Source organism: Perognathus longimembris, chromosome 4 (assembly GCF_023159225.1).
Source record: "Perognathus longimembris pacificus isolate PPM17 chromosome 4, ASM2315922v1, whole genome shotgun sequence".
NCBI lineage: Eukaryota > Metazoa > Chordata > Mammalia > Rodentia > Heteromyidae > Perognathus > Perognathus longimembris.
In genome coordinates, this window is record NC_063164.1 from 17,442,478 (window position 1) to 17,459,954 (window position 17,477).

The 17,477-nt window shown below is 43.0% G+C and overlaps 1 protein-coding gene across 1 annotated transcript in view; it reads left to right on the forward strand.

The window, feature by feature from the left end:
* The window catches only part of Marchf4 (membrane associated ring-CH-type finger 4), a 94,710-nt gene extending 80,131 nt beyond the window's left edge, over positions 1-14,579 (forward strand). Inside the window, exon 4 of the mRNA XM_048344173.1 lies at positions 14,212-14,579. Within this exon, the coding sequence (XP_048200130.1) occupies positions 14,212-14,579 (368 nt within the window). The remainder of the gene's footprint in view (positions 1-14,211) is intronic.
* Positions 14,580-17,477: the final 2,898 nt, after the last annotated feature.

Sequence of the window (17,477 nt, forward strand, 5' to 3'; positions counted from 1 at the left end):
AAAATATCCTAGGGTGCAAAGCTACACCATAATCCATCCATCTAACCTTTAAAGAGCTCCAGCTGCTCTATCATTTTATTGGTTATAACTGGATCTAATTCTATTTCAGAGTATATCCCTGAGGACAAAGATTATTCTACCCACTTTTCATATCCTGAAACTCTGTACCTGAAGGATTTGTCTTAGGCTGACTCAGGCAGCATATCAGGACTCCCAGATCAGTGTTTGCCTAGTAGAGACTGTCTACAGGAGAATATGCTGGGAGACAAATGAAACAGGAAGTGACAGATGGTCTAAAGAAAGAAGCAGGAGGTGACTGGCAGCAGTGGGAATTCACAACCATTCTTGTGGTGATTTTGATGGGTGGTAGTATTAAGGGTGAAATCCAGGTATCAGTCACCCCTCTTCTTCAATGTGCTAGAAAAACACATAGCAATGCCCATGTGAGTGTAAAAATACCTGCCTTTTAAGGGGCTTTCTGGAGGGAGAACCAACTAGAGGCTGTAATGCCTACCAGCAATATCTATTTTTAAGCTCAATGCAGTCAGACTAACAAGGACTACCAGAAAATACAGTTGGCATCAGAGTCACTGATGGAAAGGGAGGGTGGCAAGTTGGGCTTACTCTGCAGGAGAATCCTCATGCACTCCATATCCTAGTCAATGACTCATTCCTTGCCTCACAGCAAAATCAGTTCTATAAAGTGTGTGCAAGGCAAGCACCAGTGGCTTATGCCTATAATCCTAGCTACTCAGGAGGCTGAGATCTGAGGATTGTGGTTCACAGCTAGCCTGGGCAGGAAAGTCTATGAGACTCTTATCTCCAGTTAACCACCAGAAAACCAGAAGTGGTGCTGTGGCTCAAGTGGTAGAGCTGTAGCCTTTAGCTAAAGAACTCAGGGACAGTGCCCAGGCTCAGGATTTTTAAAAATGTGTACAGATTCAACCTGGGTATAACATCTATGACATCCCCAGTAATGTTGGTTGAAAAAAATATATTGAGTGAAAGAATCTATATTCCTAGACCTAGGCTAAGCAATTTAGCACCTGGCTGAAAACATTATCATAAGGAGAAAGGAAACTGACTCCAGTCCTATATTTACATAAAAAGTTTAGTAAGAGAAGAGAAATAAAGTCTTCTTGCTGCTATGAATCTCTGGACTTTATTTTTACAGATCTCAGGAGCAATTATCTCTTCCCAAATGGCCACAGACAGTAATGAATATGGGTGTATATAAAATAGATAGTTTTGATGAATATATACATATTCTATTGAAATAGTGTGCCATTTCAGTGTGAGAGACTGAGAACTCCCCTGGGAACTAACAGCAGACATTCTGCCCTAAATCCAAGATGATGAGAATCTGGAATGTACTCTGCTTGCTTCTCAGTCCCATTCATGGCTAAATCTACCCAGCTGAGTTCTAGGGACAGCAGTGGCCAAGGAGAAACTTCCAGAAGAAAATGAGTGTCTCAGAGAATGGCCTTCAGCATTTATCAGAGGATTTCGTCTGAAATGGTTACTCAAAAGTTTTGGGTTCCCTGTTTTATGCAGCATAGCTTTAGGGTAAAACTCAATGGCTCTGAACTTGATTATGTCCAAGGGTTATGCATTTAGTGACAAAAGCTGCTCCTACATCTGGCTTAGTGTTAATCCCACAGAACAATAAATGCTACTGTGAAAGCTAAATGTAAGTTGTCGAGGACAGAACAAACTACTAAATCATTACAAGGAACTGATAAAGAGTATTACAGTAAGTACTGTAATCCATATTTCATAAGATGAGAAAAGGTTTTAAGAAATTGTGTTCCAAACTGGGTGCCAATGGCTCACGCCTGTGATCCTAGCTACTCAGGAGGCTGAGATCTGAGGATGTGGTTCTACGTCAGCCTGGGCAGAAAAGTCCCTGTGAAACTCTTAGCTCCAATTAACCACTCAAAAACTGGAAGTGGCACTGTGGCTCAGAATGGTAAAGCACTAGCCTTGAGCACAAAGAGGTTCAGGGACAGTGCTCAGGCCCTGAGTTCAAGCCCTACCACTGACAAAAAGTTATTGAGAAGGCACTGTATATATACACTCAAATAAGCAAGTCACCTCATAAAGATGTTTGATTTCATGGGGTAGGTGGGAGAGGTCATCACTGATTCTCAGGCAAGAAGAGCTGGAATGGAGGCCTGGACTAGGAGGAATGAGCATTGGGTGGGGCAGGGTGGGGGGACTGCCTCATTCAGAGGGGTTGAGGTCATACCCATTCACTCAGGAGCATTTATTGCCTGTTTTATTTTGTTCCTAAAACCAGGAGATAATAACAGGGATGAATAAGACACAGTCCATTACCCTCAAGAAACTCATCACCACACCATAGGGGTCAGTACAAGTCAGACAGGAAGGTAGAGGAGAGAAGACAGAAATTCTTTCTTTCTTGGGAACTCTATCCTTGAGCTAGCTTCAAAAGATAAACGAGGGCTTTCCAAATGAGGGTTCAGAAGAATGCTCCAGGCAGAGGGACTTCTCTATGGCGAGGCACGGATGGAGGGAACAAGACATGCACAGAACGCTTTGGGAAGGTTCAGTGCAGAGTCAGGGTTGGGGGTTGGCAGTGTGAGTGATGAGGGAGGGAAGTTTGGCAGAAGCCAGATCCCAGTCATGCATTGGGTGCTAAGAATTCAGATTCTAGTTTGCCAAGGATGAGGAAACACTGGTAAAATCTTACATGGGAAAGAGTTCAGATCCCATGTGCATCTTGCACCTAAAATGTGGGCCTATGGGGACATGGGTTAGAGTTGGGCAGAGTAGAAGCAGGAGGAGGAATCTATTGGGAAATGCTCAGAACCATCTGAGCAGGAGGATGTAACACCGTGGCAGTGGGGACAAAACTCAGGGGTGACCTTGAGACACACCTGGGATGTGGACTTGATAGAATAGTTTGGATTCCTTCTATGAGAGTGGGAGCTCCAGGGCCCTGACTTGAATGGGGACTGAGCACCACATCTGATCACAGGGGTGTCATGAGCAGTGGGTAAAACAAAGGGGTCCCAAGAGGTATATCTCTGGCAAAGGCATCCAAACAAAAGGACCATCTTAAGCCTAAAATCCAAACAGAGAGGCAAGAGCCAATTCCCAAGCCAAGAGTTTGCAACAGAGAGAGAGTGTGAAGACACTTGGAGGATTTTATGGACTGCAGGGAGGAGCAGGCAATGCCGTGAAAAGTCTCTTTGTCAGGGAAGGGAGAAGGATTTTCATAGTGCCACAGTGGTTCCCTCTCGTGTTGTTGAGAGTACCAGGCTAGTTCTGACAGTGTCAGCGATTGATGGGAAATGGGGGAGGTGTCAAGGGAGGGATGAGATTCTCTAGCGCATGCCCAGGTTTCCGCCCACAGTGGAATGAAAGTTGATGCAGATTTATAGGTAAACAGTAAGAGGTGATTGAGGCTGTGGCTTTTTAATGAGCTAACAGAGGCTAAGGACAGAGGCCTGGGAAACATTAAACACTTAAAAGATGGATGAACAGCCAGGCTCAGTGGCTCATACTTATAATCCTAGCTACACAGGAGGCTGAGATTTGAGGATCATGGTTCAAAGCCACCCTGGGTAAGAAAGTCCATGAGACTCTTAGGCACAGTGGCTCAAGTGGTAGAGCAGTAATCTTGAGCAAAAGACGCTCAGGGACAGCATCCATGCCTTGAGTTCCTGAGTTCAAGACCCAGGACCAACTAGGAAAAAGAAAAGATGGATGAAGATAGAGAATTAAAAAAAATAGGAGAGAATAGGCCTTTAAACCCAGAGTGGAAGAAGTGATGCTAGAGTATTCTAGAACCTGTGGCCATGTGTTGGTCAATTTCCTTCTAAATCTGTGACCTTGAGTGTCTCTGCTTCTCTTTCATGGTCCAGGAAAGGGGTAATAACAGAACCCTAAAAGGGTTCATGAGTAAACTGAGTAAGGTAGCACATGTAAACAGGTATACACATGGGGTGCTCTTGCTCAAGGAGTTTCCCTTGTACTAAAGGGTAGGCAACATTGCTGCAATCTGAATCCAGTTATGCTCAGAGGTAGCCAAAGCCTAACTCCACACCTCACATAATTATGAGTCTGCTCTTATTTGAAGCAGCACCTTTTCTTAAACATTCTTCAAGACTCATTGGTTTTATCTGGCCACAAGGATCTGATTACATTCATTCTACCTGCCTCCTCTTCCGTCATCTGTAATGACACTGTCTGCTGTGGCCAAGAGGCTCACAGAGCCTCCCTGCAAACAAATGGGGTATTTTCTGCTCCAGTGGGTCAAGTTATTAAGACTTAACAAGAATAAATTAATTAATGGCTCTAGTACCTAATAGAGTTCCCCACCCCCTATTTCGTACACCTGAGACATGGGCCATTCTAAAGTAAATTCTACAAAAATAAGGACCTCAAATTCATCATGTTTGTGTTCTATTTGGAGTGGAGTCAATGAAAGGGGAGAAAAGGGGAATGTTTCTGGGATTACTAGCAGAACTTTACAACAGTGGAATATGGTAGTTCTCAAAAGTATAGATGCTGTACATCACCTTTATAATAACAATAAAAATTAAGTCCAGTATATTTTATAAACCTACAAAAATGTATAGAATCATCTGTGTGGTCCCTTGAGATTCTTTCCAGTTCCTGGTCCTTTCCCTCTATGATAAAGAAATTAAATGGACAAATAGGCAGGGGAATAGAAGCATGATTGTAATGCATTACTTGAAGTTTAATTTAAATTCTCATTATTTTTTAAAAATACATATATTTCATGAAGGTTCCTCCTTTCTTCTCTCCTTCTGGCTACAAATGACCCCTATTAAGTCTGATGATCCTCTGATTAGGAAATTTTGTAAACATGGCAGAGGCACCTTGGTACATTGGAAGAAAACAAGAAAACTAGAGTAGCCACTAACAACCTCTGTGACCTTCATCAAGTTACTCTACTCTCTTTACAAGTGGTTTCCTCATCTAGAAAATAGGACACTTGGGGCTGGGGATATGGCCTAGTGGCAACAGTGCTCTCCTTGTATACATGAGGTCCTGGGTTCGATTCCCCAGCACCACATATACAGAAAATGGCCAGAAGTGGCGCTGTGGTTCAAGTGGCAGAGTGCTAGCCTTGAGCAAAAAGAAGCCAGGGACAGTGCCCAGGCCCTGAGTCCAAGCCCCAGGACTGGCAAAAAGAAAGAAAGAAAGAAAGAAAGAAAGAAAGAAAGAAAGAAAGAAAGAAAGAAAGAAAGAAAGAAAGAAAGAAAGAAAGAAAGAAAGAAAGAAAGAAAGAAAGAAAGAAAGAAAGAAAGAAAGAAAGAAAGAAAGAGAAAAGAAAAGAAAAGAAAAGAAAAGAAAAGAAAAGAAAAGAAAAGAAAAGAAAAGAAAAGAAAAGAAAAGAAAAGAAAAGAAAAGAAAAGAAAACACTTGACCTGATAACTTCCAGGATCATTCCAAGTCTAATGTACCAGGATTTGGAAGTTGCTCCCCTTGTGAGATAATGGTATGTTTCTCTGATGGTGAAGACTGTAACTGTCCCCAATAAGGTAAGGTCAGGCCAGGCCAAAAAAAAAAACAAAAACAAAAGAAGTGTTAACTTACATAAATGGATAAGAGGATGCTCTGTTATCTACACATGGCTTGTCCAGTGTTCTAGACTGTTAACCTGTATTCTACATCCTATGGCTTCGTATGCATAACCATCTCTCTCCACTCTGAGCTGGTGGATCCTTGGAGGGGGAATACAACTGATTTAGCAGCAGATTTGCTACTAGAGTGCTGTCTACTTCAAGAAGACTTGAAAGGAGGCACATCATTTGCTTCTCAGAAGGTCAAACTACATTAGGAACTGGTCTCAGCACCAAATAGCCTCAGAAGTGGCCTATCTTGTGGGTTTGTGGTTAGGGATAGCCCTAATCCAATAAATAAGGTAGAAGCTTAAGCAAATTCATACGTTTTGAAAACTGCATGAAACATTCCATCAAGCTGTAAATTGCTCTTAAGTCCTTCCTATTGCTAAAGTTCTATTTGTTAGGATAACTTCAGCAGATTATATGATGAATTCCCAAATGTCAATAGTTCAACTCAGCAGAAATTCCTGAGCAATACAAGATTCAGCCTTTCCAACTAGTAGAAACTCTTAAGAAAAATAAGGCATTGCCTTTTCCTGATCACTTTTCTCTGAAGTATCTTTTCTTTTTTTAAAAGAATAACTTGTTGTAATATTATAATAATGTATATGAAGTCCAGCCTAGCCACACCTCAGAAACATGAAGATGTCTCCCGTTGCTAATCTGGACCCTCACGAAGATTAAAAAAAAAAATAGCTTATTTATTACTTAGGTCAGATGAAAGCATGTGAAATTTACATAAAAATAATAATACAGTAACTAATATTTATGGTTCATTATATTTCAAGCACTGTGAAAATTTCCCTATGTGTCTTAAGTGCATTATCTTATATAATTCTTGGGTGCAGTTGCTAATATAATGGTCATTTTCCTGATGAGAAAGCCAAAGATAAGAGGTGAATCAGTCAAGGTCTTCCAATCAGAATCCAATACTATCTGATTCCAAAGCCTATGAGACAGATGATAGATAAATAGATAGATAGATAGATAGATAGATAGATAGATAGATAGATAGATAGATACACACACATCAACACAAGTCTTAGAAATTCAAATGGAAATTGCATAAACACACATACAGTTAAAATTTTATCTTCTCAGCCAGGCATCAGTGGCTTATGCTTATAATCCTAGCTACTCAGGAGGCTGAGATCTGAGTACTGTGGTTCAAAGCCAGCCTGGGCAGAAAAGTTCGAGACACTCTAATCTCCAATTAACTACTAAAAAGACAGAAATCACACTGTGGCTCGGAGCAGTAGATCACTAGCCTAGAGCACAAAAACTCAGGGGCAGTGCCCAGGTCCTGAGTTCAAGCCCCAGGACTGGCACACACAGAGAAAAATTATCTTCATATATTCATTCACTGTTCAGGGATACATATGACCTCATGTGTACATGAGGAGGAAGCAGTCTTGTTCTGACACTGTTCTGGTTCAGATGAACCAACCTAGGGTTTGAAACACTTCATGACAAAGCGGTGTGTCCTTGTGCAACACTTTTCCCCCCTTCAAAATAGAGATGTCATGGCTTACCTCACTGGATTTCTGTGAAAGGTAGCTTATTTGGCAAAACCCTTTGAGAATGACAGAACACAGCAAGCATTCAATAAAGATTGAGCATTGTCATATCACCTCCACCAGGACTTTCATCATTACCTCCAAACCACTGACAGCACCTAGTGTAGCTGAGGAATGCCCAGTGTCTTGGCATTCTGCCCAGGGAGTGAGAGCTCTACACCTCACAAAGAAACCTCCACAGAAAAATGCCCACTGTCTTGCGATACAACCTCACAAAACACACTTTCAGGAGTGAACCCTCTGTGATATCAATACATATTAGGGGTCCTAAAATTTCTCTCTTCTATTCAGCCCTGTTGACCTCAGCTCACTTTATTTCAAAGCACTTCATGCTCCCTCTGGTTTGCCGAGAAAGGGCCTCTCCCAGGTCAGTGGAAGTACGACAGTCTGACTCAGGTGACTTGAAATACTGTGTACAATTTGACTAAGGCCCAGCTGCTGTAGTAAGGGCCTGAAGAAAGTCATCCAATGGGATGCTTTTCTCCAAGGCTGAGACAGAGCAGAAAGAACAGAAACAGAAGAGAAGGTAGCTTTGAATTCATCTTCACCAAATACCTTTGCCACTTTTTTATCTTTGAGTCTTTATTGCTAGAGGCATTTGAGTCAGGCTCAGCCTGCCTAAATAGGGTTCCTGGATCTATGTCTCACCTCCTCCCTAGAAGTCCATCCTGGCCCTACCATGAGAAAGTGATGTACCTCTGGAGAATACAAGGCAGGCAGGGGCCAATCCGGTGTCTCCCAGAATCCTTTAAACACAAAATAATGTGCTCTGTAGCTCAGGTTCCAAATAGAGCTGGGCCTTTGGCAGGGGTGTGTGTGGTAGCTGTTTTAGTGTTTGGTCATGATAGAATACCATGGAAAGACAAGGTTCCCCCTTCTAGCTGTCTGACAGTGGAGAAATTTGCAAGGTACTGGGTGGCCCTCGATGACCAGTCAGTACTAAAAACTTTGGTGGTAGGAGGGGAGGTTCTTTTTTCTTTTTTGCCAGTCCTGGGGCTTGAACTCAGGGCCTGAGCACTGTCGCTGGCTTCTTTTTTTGCTCAGGCTAACACTCTGCCAACTTGAGCCACAGCGCCACTTCTGGCCTAAGAGGGGAGGTTCTGAAGAGTGGAATGGCCCAACTTCTGTAGAATCAGTTGGCATCTAGAGTACTTTTCAGTTCTGGCTTGTTCTTTGTTTATAAACAGTCTCTCTATCTGAGAACTGGGAAGGAGAGCAATTCCATGGAATGGAAGGCCAGGTGCTAGTGGTGGGGATGGCTTTGCAATGAAGAAAGAGGAAGAGATGTGTGTATTCTGTGCTCAGTAAAATGTGTTCTAGATACAACCTACAGGACTCACCAGTTCATCTAATCACACAATTATTTTGTGAGGAAGGAGATACTGGCTCCAGCTGGCTCATGGGAAATAGGCCCAGAATGAGCAGGTCACTCACCAAAAGCCAGTAGGATAAGGGGCAGAGTCTAATGTTCAATACACACTCACAGGCCCCAAGAACCTTGTGGGGCCCTGAGATCTTTAGGTCTAGGAGAGGAAGTTCACTTCTACTGTTGCTCTGTATTTTTAATGTGTTATATTTGTAATGTGAGCATTTTTTCAGATGTATAGCTTATGTGCGTGTGTGTGTGTGTGTGTGTGTGTGTGTGTGTGTGACAGTATTGGGGCATGAGCTCAGGGTCTGGACACTATCGCTTAGCTTTTTTGCTCAAGGCTGGCACTCTACCACTTGAACCACACCTCCACTTCTGTATTTTTTTGCATAGTTAGAGGAAAGAGTCTTTTAGATTTGTCTGCCTGGGCTGGCTTCAAGCCAGTATCCTCAGATACCAGTCTTCTGAGTAGCTAGGATTATAGGCTACCAGTGTCCAACTCTTTTAAAATATAAAATTTTATTGGTATTATTAAGGTGTTATACAGAAGGTTACCATTTCATATATCGGATAATGAGTACACTTCTTTTTTGAATGATATCAGCTCTTTTAAAAATAAAAATGTAGTGAGTTTGGAATATGGTCAGTGGTAGAGTGTTTACCTACCCTGCACAAAGCCCTGGGTTCGATTCCTTATTACCACATAAACAGAAAAAGTTGGAAGTGGGGCTGTGGGTCAAGTGGCAGAGTGTTAACCTTGAGCAAAAAGAAGCTCAAGGACAGCCCAGGCCCTGAGTTCAAGCTCCAGGACTGGCAAAAATATACAAATAAGGAAGGAAGGAAGGAAATGTGGAGCCTTTTATGCAACAGAAGGCAGGGATAAGGACTAAGCTGTAGGCAGTGCTGTTCAAGTGTGGCCTAACCACAAGTGGCATCAGCATCACTACAGCCCTCTTGGAAACTCAGGCTCACTCAGACCTACTGAGTCAGAATCTCCAGGGGTGGGGGCCAGGAACCAGTGATTATAGGAGTGCTCTGAAGATTCCATTGCAGGCTGAAACTTGAACTGTACTACTTTAGTGTTGTCAAAAATGTCCATGCCAATTTGTCATTGCTAAAATATGGAACCAACCCAGATGCCCCTCAGTAGACGAATGGATCAGGAAAATGTGGTACATATACACAATGGAATTTTATGCCTCTATCAGAAAGAATGACATTGCTCCATTCATAAGGAAATGGAAGGACTTGGAAAGAATTATACTAAGTGAAGTGAGCCAGACCCAAAGAAACATGGACTCTATGGTCTCCCTCATAGGGAATAATTAGCACAGGTTTAGGCCAGTCACAGCAGAGGATCACAAGAGCCCAATAGCTATGCCCCTATGAACACATAAGATGATGCTAAGTGAAATGAACTCCATGTTATGGAAATGAGTGTTGTATCACTGTTGTAATTACTTTCAATATGTGATGTGAAATGGTAGTTTCTATTATTGACGATCCTCTTGTATCCCCTTCCTGTGGTTGTCCCTGCACTATCACTGTATCTCATCTGAGTACACTGGATACTGTATATACTGGTATTAGAGCTAGGGAAGGAAAAGGGAATATCAAAATTGAGAGAGAAAAGATAAAAAGGCAAACAAATCCATAAGCAATACTTACAAAACCATTTGGTGTAAACCAACTGAACAACTCTTGGGGGGAGAGGGAGGGAGGGGGGGAAATGAGGAAGGAGGTAACAAATAGTACAAGAAATGTACCCACTGCCTTATGTATGAAACTGTAACCCCTCTGTACATCTCTTTGACAATAAATAAGTAATTATTCAGAAAAAAATGCCCATGCCCCTTAAACCAGGACACTAACAAGAGGTGTGGGTTGTGGAGAGGGATATTGGCTGAGGATGTGTGAAGGTTCTCTAGACTTCGCAATTAGTGTTGGCCTGCTCTTCCACACATAGTGAGAGCTAGTGTTCTGGCCCATGCCTGGTATTCATAGAAAGCAACAGCACACTCGCAGGAAAGAGATGTAGCAAGAGTTGATGGCCAAAATGCAGCAAGGATGGACTGGGATGTGTGCAAGGAGGCCACCCTGTCCCTGTGGTGTAGTGACTGAAGAGCTGTGCAGGCACCACAGTTACTCACAGTGCCTACCTTCTGGTCCATCTTCCAGGGCTGTCACAGTGGATAGTGGGAGATGGGAAGAGGTATGATGACAAAAGAAATGGCTGACAACCTGTGGGACCTATAACTATGTGAGCAAAGGGGTCTTCAAAAGGCAGAGAGATGTTAGAAAGATGAAGACATATGGGAACTGGATTTCTCACAAATGCAGCCTGGGTGGGTGCATTGTATGTAGGTTGATACTAGATCGATGTTAAAAAGAAAACCTCAGAAAAAGACTCAGTCAGAATTTATTGGGTTTGAGTTTACAGTGAATCTTAATTCCCCATTTTCTTCTACATCTCTATTCCCTCCAGTAGTAGCCAGCTTTCCTCCTTATCTAAATTCTGCCTCTCTTTCTCCATACCTTGCCATTTCCCACCCCCTCCCCCCATCCTTCTTGGCCACCTTTTCAACCTTGCCCACATCACTTGTCCCCTCAGAGGAACCCTACACCCTCTTCCCCATTTCCCAACATTCTTCCATCCAAGGAATCAATAAGTAATTTGTAGACCAGGAAGCAGAAGAAGTGCTGAAGTGGGGGAGGAGGGCTTGCAAATGAGGTCGTTTGTGTTTTTCCAACTTTTGCCAACAAGCATTATCTAAAAAAACAGGTGCACCTTCCTCCCCTTCGGCCATCCATCCATTAAAATGGTTTAATTGCTTCCTGACACTAGAAAGTTAGGTAATTTAAAGGCAGTATTCAAACCAAAAATTTAAGCCACCCTCTTCAATCAGAGGAAAATTGTCTGATGAAGAAGCTAATTAAGGATAGAGTACAGTGGCTCTCCCTGGAAAGAGATCTGGGCCTTAAAAAAAAATCTCTCTCTTCCCCATCCCTAGGCTTTTCCTCCTCCCTCCCCCAGTCTTCAAAACACTCCTGGTATATAGATAGACACTGAGACTCGGCCAGACCCATCCCTGTTCACCAGAGGCTAGAGTCTGAAGAAAACACTTGTGGGATAACTGGACAGATGAATGGTTTCTGTGCCAGTTATTCTTTAGAATATATTCAAAGACTGACAGAAATCACAGGAGGTGGCACATTTGGGAGAAGCTGAGAATGGGAAAGAAACCTCCTTGTCTAGAAGCTATCAGACCAGGTCAGGGATCCACAGATGGTTCCAGAGACTTATTTATCCTCTTGCCCTAAAAGACAACTTGGATGTCTGGTCTTTCCTACCCCAGAGAGATGGTTGCCTTCATTAGATCCCTAAAGTGGCCAGAAACCACAGAAACTCTCTCTCAAAATAAACTCTTGAAGATTTGAAGAAGATCTGAAGATCTGTCATTGTAGGACCTGTAGGGATAGTGGAAGTAAAAGTGGCACTGGATACCTGCTTTTGTCTTCGGTGTTAGATCAGAAAGAACGTTGAGGTGTTCCCATCCAGTCACTTTGCTTTACAGTTGTCTGCTCTGTGAGCCAGCTCCTTCCTAGATTTCCATACTATGGGATAAACCCCATGCTGCCTCAAGTCCCCAAGTCATTTCCCTCATCCTCAAAGGACTGGCCTCTGAACCACCTCACTCTATGGACAATCATCTTTCCACCATGCCCTCTGGACCTCACAGTCTAACATGAATGCCATCTTCTCTGTTTCTTTCATCTTCATTTGATGAAAACATTGCTCTCTTCTGAGGACAGTGTTCCATCATGGCTGTCTCTGGTGCTGGCTGTTTCTTTCATACACCTGTATTGTAAGGGACTTGAAGATGAGGTCCATGTGCTTCTTGCACACCACCTCTTCAACTTCATCTTTCAAGAGCCCAGTCTTTGAAATAAGTATGTATCTTCTCTTATTGTCTCCTTTCTCCCATGATGCTATAAGTCTTCTCAGTTTTCAGAGTCCTTACTACTGATGGCTCATACAAACCCTCCCACCCCACACCCCCACACACTGGTCTTCAGCATCTGTATAGATCAATGTTCCATCTTCTAGGGACTATTTTGAGACATATGGGGCTCATGGGTTTTTTTTTAATAATATAGTTGTATCCCACCACTTACATAGAAATTTATATTGTTTTGTTACAAATGACTTCCCTCTTTAACTTTATGTTGCCTGTTAAGGCATTCTATTGATTACAAAGGAACCATAGTAGCTTATAATAACTTATGAATTTTATTTCAGGACAGGAGAGGGATATTGAGATAAACATGTTATTAAAATTTGGGGGGGGTATTTTGTGCAACAGCATCAGGAATGACTGATACAGAGAGCCCACCAATCCCTGTGACTTCTCTGTTGCTGCAAAGATTTTTTTTCCACCATCCCACCTCATTTCCTAATCAAATAGTCACCCCAATACCCATCATGACTAGAAGCATGCCAGTTCCAAAATTTGGACTTAGAATGCCCAGCCCTCAGGCCATTATCTCCTGATCTTTATAGTTATTGAATCCAGTAGTCCTCCAGTCTCAGGAAGATCACCTGACACTGACTCTGTCATTCTCCATGTTCTACTATTCCTGTGCCTCCATTGCCTCAATTCCTTCCTCTTCAGTCTAGGCTCCATAATCCAATGTGATAACCACTCCCTTGTAAACCATATATAGTTGTCATGTCTCATAGCTCATAACAACCTTTTTATCCCACATATGCACCTGAATAAGCAGTTGAAGATGTGGATAGAAATCAATGACTAGACCCACTAAAATTATGGCAAATCTGAAATGGGCACTGAACACAGTCAGATAGTTTTACCCCATCTCCCTCATAAATATATGCTTGCTTCTCGATTGTGCAGCTCTCCCCTTGAACACAGATTCTCTGAGGTGAGGCTCTAACTCCCTCAGTCACTGCAGAATTTCCAGTGTTTGGTGCACAGTAAGCGCACAATTGATATTTATTTGTCTAGTTGCCTAGATGTCTTGTTTCCACTCTACTACTGCTTCTGGCTGATATAACTGCATGAATGTTTCCTCTCCCAGGGGAGTCTGTATTTCAGCCACACTAGCTATTTGTGCAGAAAGCAAATTGGTAGAATTTCTGATATCATTCAGCAGGTCTGGAATGGCCACAGGGTTTCTTTCATATTTCCTTTAAAAGCACACGATTCATTCAACGTCTGCTAAGTACTTGGTGCCATGGATATGTAATACAGAAGGGAAAAGATATTTATATTATGTTCAACAGAAGAATTTGGATTGAGTCAAGCCAAGATGGCGGTAGGATGGAATAGAAGAGACCGGCAAAGGCATTTCATACAGGTGCCCAACTCTTTCATGAGTATGGTGTGGTAATCCCTCCACCTTTCCTCTTCTGATAACTTGTTAAGTCTAGAAATCTAGGGATGTCTTAGACTCATGTGGCTCAGAGCTGGAAAGTAGATTGAAGAACACAAATCAAGCCAGCAAAACTCTGCTTTCCCAGTGCTTCTGTCTGTATATGAAGGCAGATAGTGTTTTTTCTTTAGGTAGTGGATTTTCCTTCTTCTGCTTACCCTTTGTTTTTCTCCGCTGTCTGCTGCTTCAGGTCTCATCATCCATGAGGGACCCTCGGTGTACCGCATCTTTAAACGATGGCAGGCTGTCAACCAGCAGTGGAAAGTACTGAACTATGACAAGACAAAAGACCTGGAGGACCAAAAGTCAGGAGGCAGGACAAATCTGCGGACCTCCTCTTCTACCCAGGCCAATATCCCCTCCTCAGAAGAGGAGGCATCCAGCACCCCTGCCCCACAGGAGGGCCCTGCCCGGGCTGCTGGTCACCCTGCAGGACCTGTGTCCCATCACCACTGTGCTTACACCATTCTGCACATCCTGAGTCACTTGAGACCTCATGAACAGCGGACCCCCCAGGGTGGCAGCCGAGAGCTTGTCATGAGAGTCACGACAGTGTGAAAGGAGACCCGGGAGGAAGGCCAAGACCATGCACAGCACAGGAGAGAGGCTGAGCTAGGGGGGCTCCAAGAAGCAGGGTTGGGGAGGCCAGGGAAGACAGTAAGTAGAGAGTGGTGGGCCTTTAGAGAGCTGAGAGAAGGTGGAGCTGGAGGAAGGCTGTCACCTGAAGCACTTTTCTGATTTCTGATTAGTCAGTTCCATTCTCCAATGGCAACAGCAAGAAAATCAACAAAAACTCAGCAACCATAGGTAGCACAGATGGAACCTACCCTAACAAAATGACCACCCAGATCCATAGCAAAATACTCAGAAGAGGCTGGAAGGGCAAAGGCTATATGCTGATGGTACCTGTGCATGCACAGATGACAGAGAGAAGAGGCAAAAGCCATTGCCACCCAAATGAAGAGCACTTATTAGCCTGCTTGTTTCCACCTTGAGGTCTCTTTGTTCCTGATATTCCTGAGAAGTTGGGGGAGGGCTAGTAGAGGACCTACAACAGGCTTTGAGATCTCTTTTCAAATGACTCAAGTGGCTTTAGGGACCCTGGAGTAGAGGGTGCTGGGAGATATTGATGTGAGCAGACAGAGGGAGGGATGTGTCTCCTCCCATAAGAAACTTCCCAACTGGAGCTCCCAGTGTCTGATAAGCTTTTCAAAGAGGGTTGAAATTTGGAGATGGGTGTCTGTCTTTCTGTGACTTTGTTAACTTTATTTTATGGTGATTTGACTGGAAGATGTTTACAGACATGTACACACACACACACACACACTTCAGATTTCCCGTATTTCAAGCACAGTTCTCTGACAGGGCTCCAACACAAGACTAACTTTCCAAACTACCCAGCCCTACATTTGGCCTGGACAGCTTAGTGCCATGCCCTCATAGCCTTGGCACATGCACAGGACCCGGCCACCCATGCAAGGCCCCTTCCATTCTGGTCTCCCAGAGCAGCTGTTGCAGTTGTACTGTGGCAGGAAGTTGGCTATTGTACCCCAAGGAGCAGAGTAGAGACCAGTCTAAGTATTTTATTTGTTTGTTTATTTATTTATTTTTGCTGCTTGGGACCCTCCCAAGAGGCAGTATGGTTCATGTTCAATGCTGTGTGCTCCCTGGTCGTTCATGTGTATTTGGGCAGGGGGAACTGTCTCTGGAACCCACCTGTTCATTCCCAGGATGCTGCCAGGGAAGGCCACTGAGTAGTCATCTCAGTCTCTTGTTGTCATTGCACAATGGCCAAGTCCTCCTTGGGTAGTAAAAGGACACTGTCAAGTACTTTTTTAAACTAGTTTTTAGGGTTTTTTTTTAAACTCTTGTTGTTTGTAATATTCTCTTAAAAGCTTGAAAATAAAATTTCTTTCCCTACCACTAGTGTCCCTTTCCCTTTTAGACTTTTCTTTCCTCTCCTGTTCTGTGACAGGACCTATTTTCTTTCTCTGTTCTGTCAACTCCATCCCTAGAGTCTCCTCTAAGCAAGAACTCAAGAGTGTTTTCGTTTCTCCTTTGAGGGTCCAGATGAGGCAGGAAAGACAGGTAAGTTCATGTCAGTGTGCATGCATGTGTGTATGTGATACATGTGTATACATGGTATATTAATGTGTATGATGTATGTAAACCTTCAGTGAAAACACAACAGCTCCTAGAAGATGGATTTCTTTAAGTATAAACAGGAACAACTCCAGACTCCCCAAAGATCCAGCCCAGGAAGCCAAGAAGCCAAGGAGGCACTAGTACTAGAAGGAAGTTTGGGGAGCTTCACCCCATCAGGTTGTTGCAAAGAAACTAAAGGAGCCACAAGAGAAAGGTGAGGCACTGCCTCCCATGACTGTTTTCCTTTGAGTATCAGAGAGCAGCACCCAGAACAGGTTTTAGACAGATCATAGGCAGTTGACATGAACTTTCTTTACTTCATCTTGATGTGGCCTTCCTCAGGGTGGAAAGATAGTCAGGCATTGTCATCGGTGGGATATACACAGACTTAAGAAAGTTCCTCCTTGATGGAGATTAAAATCCAGAGGGCTACAAAAGATATCACCATCCTCATTTGTATAGTGGTGAGTATCCCCGCCTGTCATGTGGGAGACTGGGGTTTGATTCCGAGAGAGAGAGAGAGAGAGAGAGAGAGAGAGAGAGAGAGAGAGAGAGAGAGAGAGAGAGAGAGAAAAAACTATATTATATAGACAATCTAATTTCAAAAAAGTAGTGAAACAAAATATGTATATTATCAGAACTACAGTGGCCAACATGTGATTTTTTTTTCTTTGATAATATACAAGATACTTTAGAATCTTGTGGTGATCCAAGGTCAGTGTTCTGAATAGGTTGTACTGAAGAAGAGGAAATTAATGAGAAATTGTCACAAAATGCTACAGTTTGTTGGATATTCATGATATAAGCTCAATAGAGTAAGGACCTGATATGCCTTGTTTATTGTTGTATGATCGGGACCTATAATAATGCCTGGCACATCACAGTTGCTCAACAGATATTTTTGAATGAATGACATTTCTGGAAGAGTCTAAGAGTACATGTCTTCAGCATCCAGAAGACATGCCTTCTCTCAGTTTACACTCTAGTTATCAAAATCAATCACAGAGTTGAAATGAAAAGTCAAGTTTGACTTCACTCAGTAGTATGGTAAATATCTTCTGCCTTGGAGAAAAGAACTTATAAGAACCATGTTAGTCGCTTCTGAATAGCTAAGCTCCAAACACCTCGGAGAACAACTTAAAGGAGGGAAGATGTATTTTGGTTCATGGTTCAGTCCGTGGTTGTTCCATCCCATATGCTTGGGCAGAACATCAGAGCAGAGGTTTTTACCTCATGGTGGACAGGAAGCAAAAACTGAGGAAGGGCTTGGGCACCAGATTTTCAATTACACATTCCCAATGGCCTACTTCC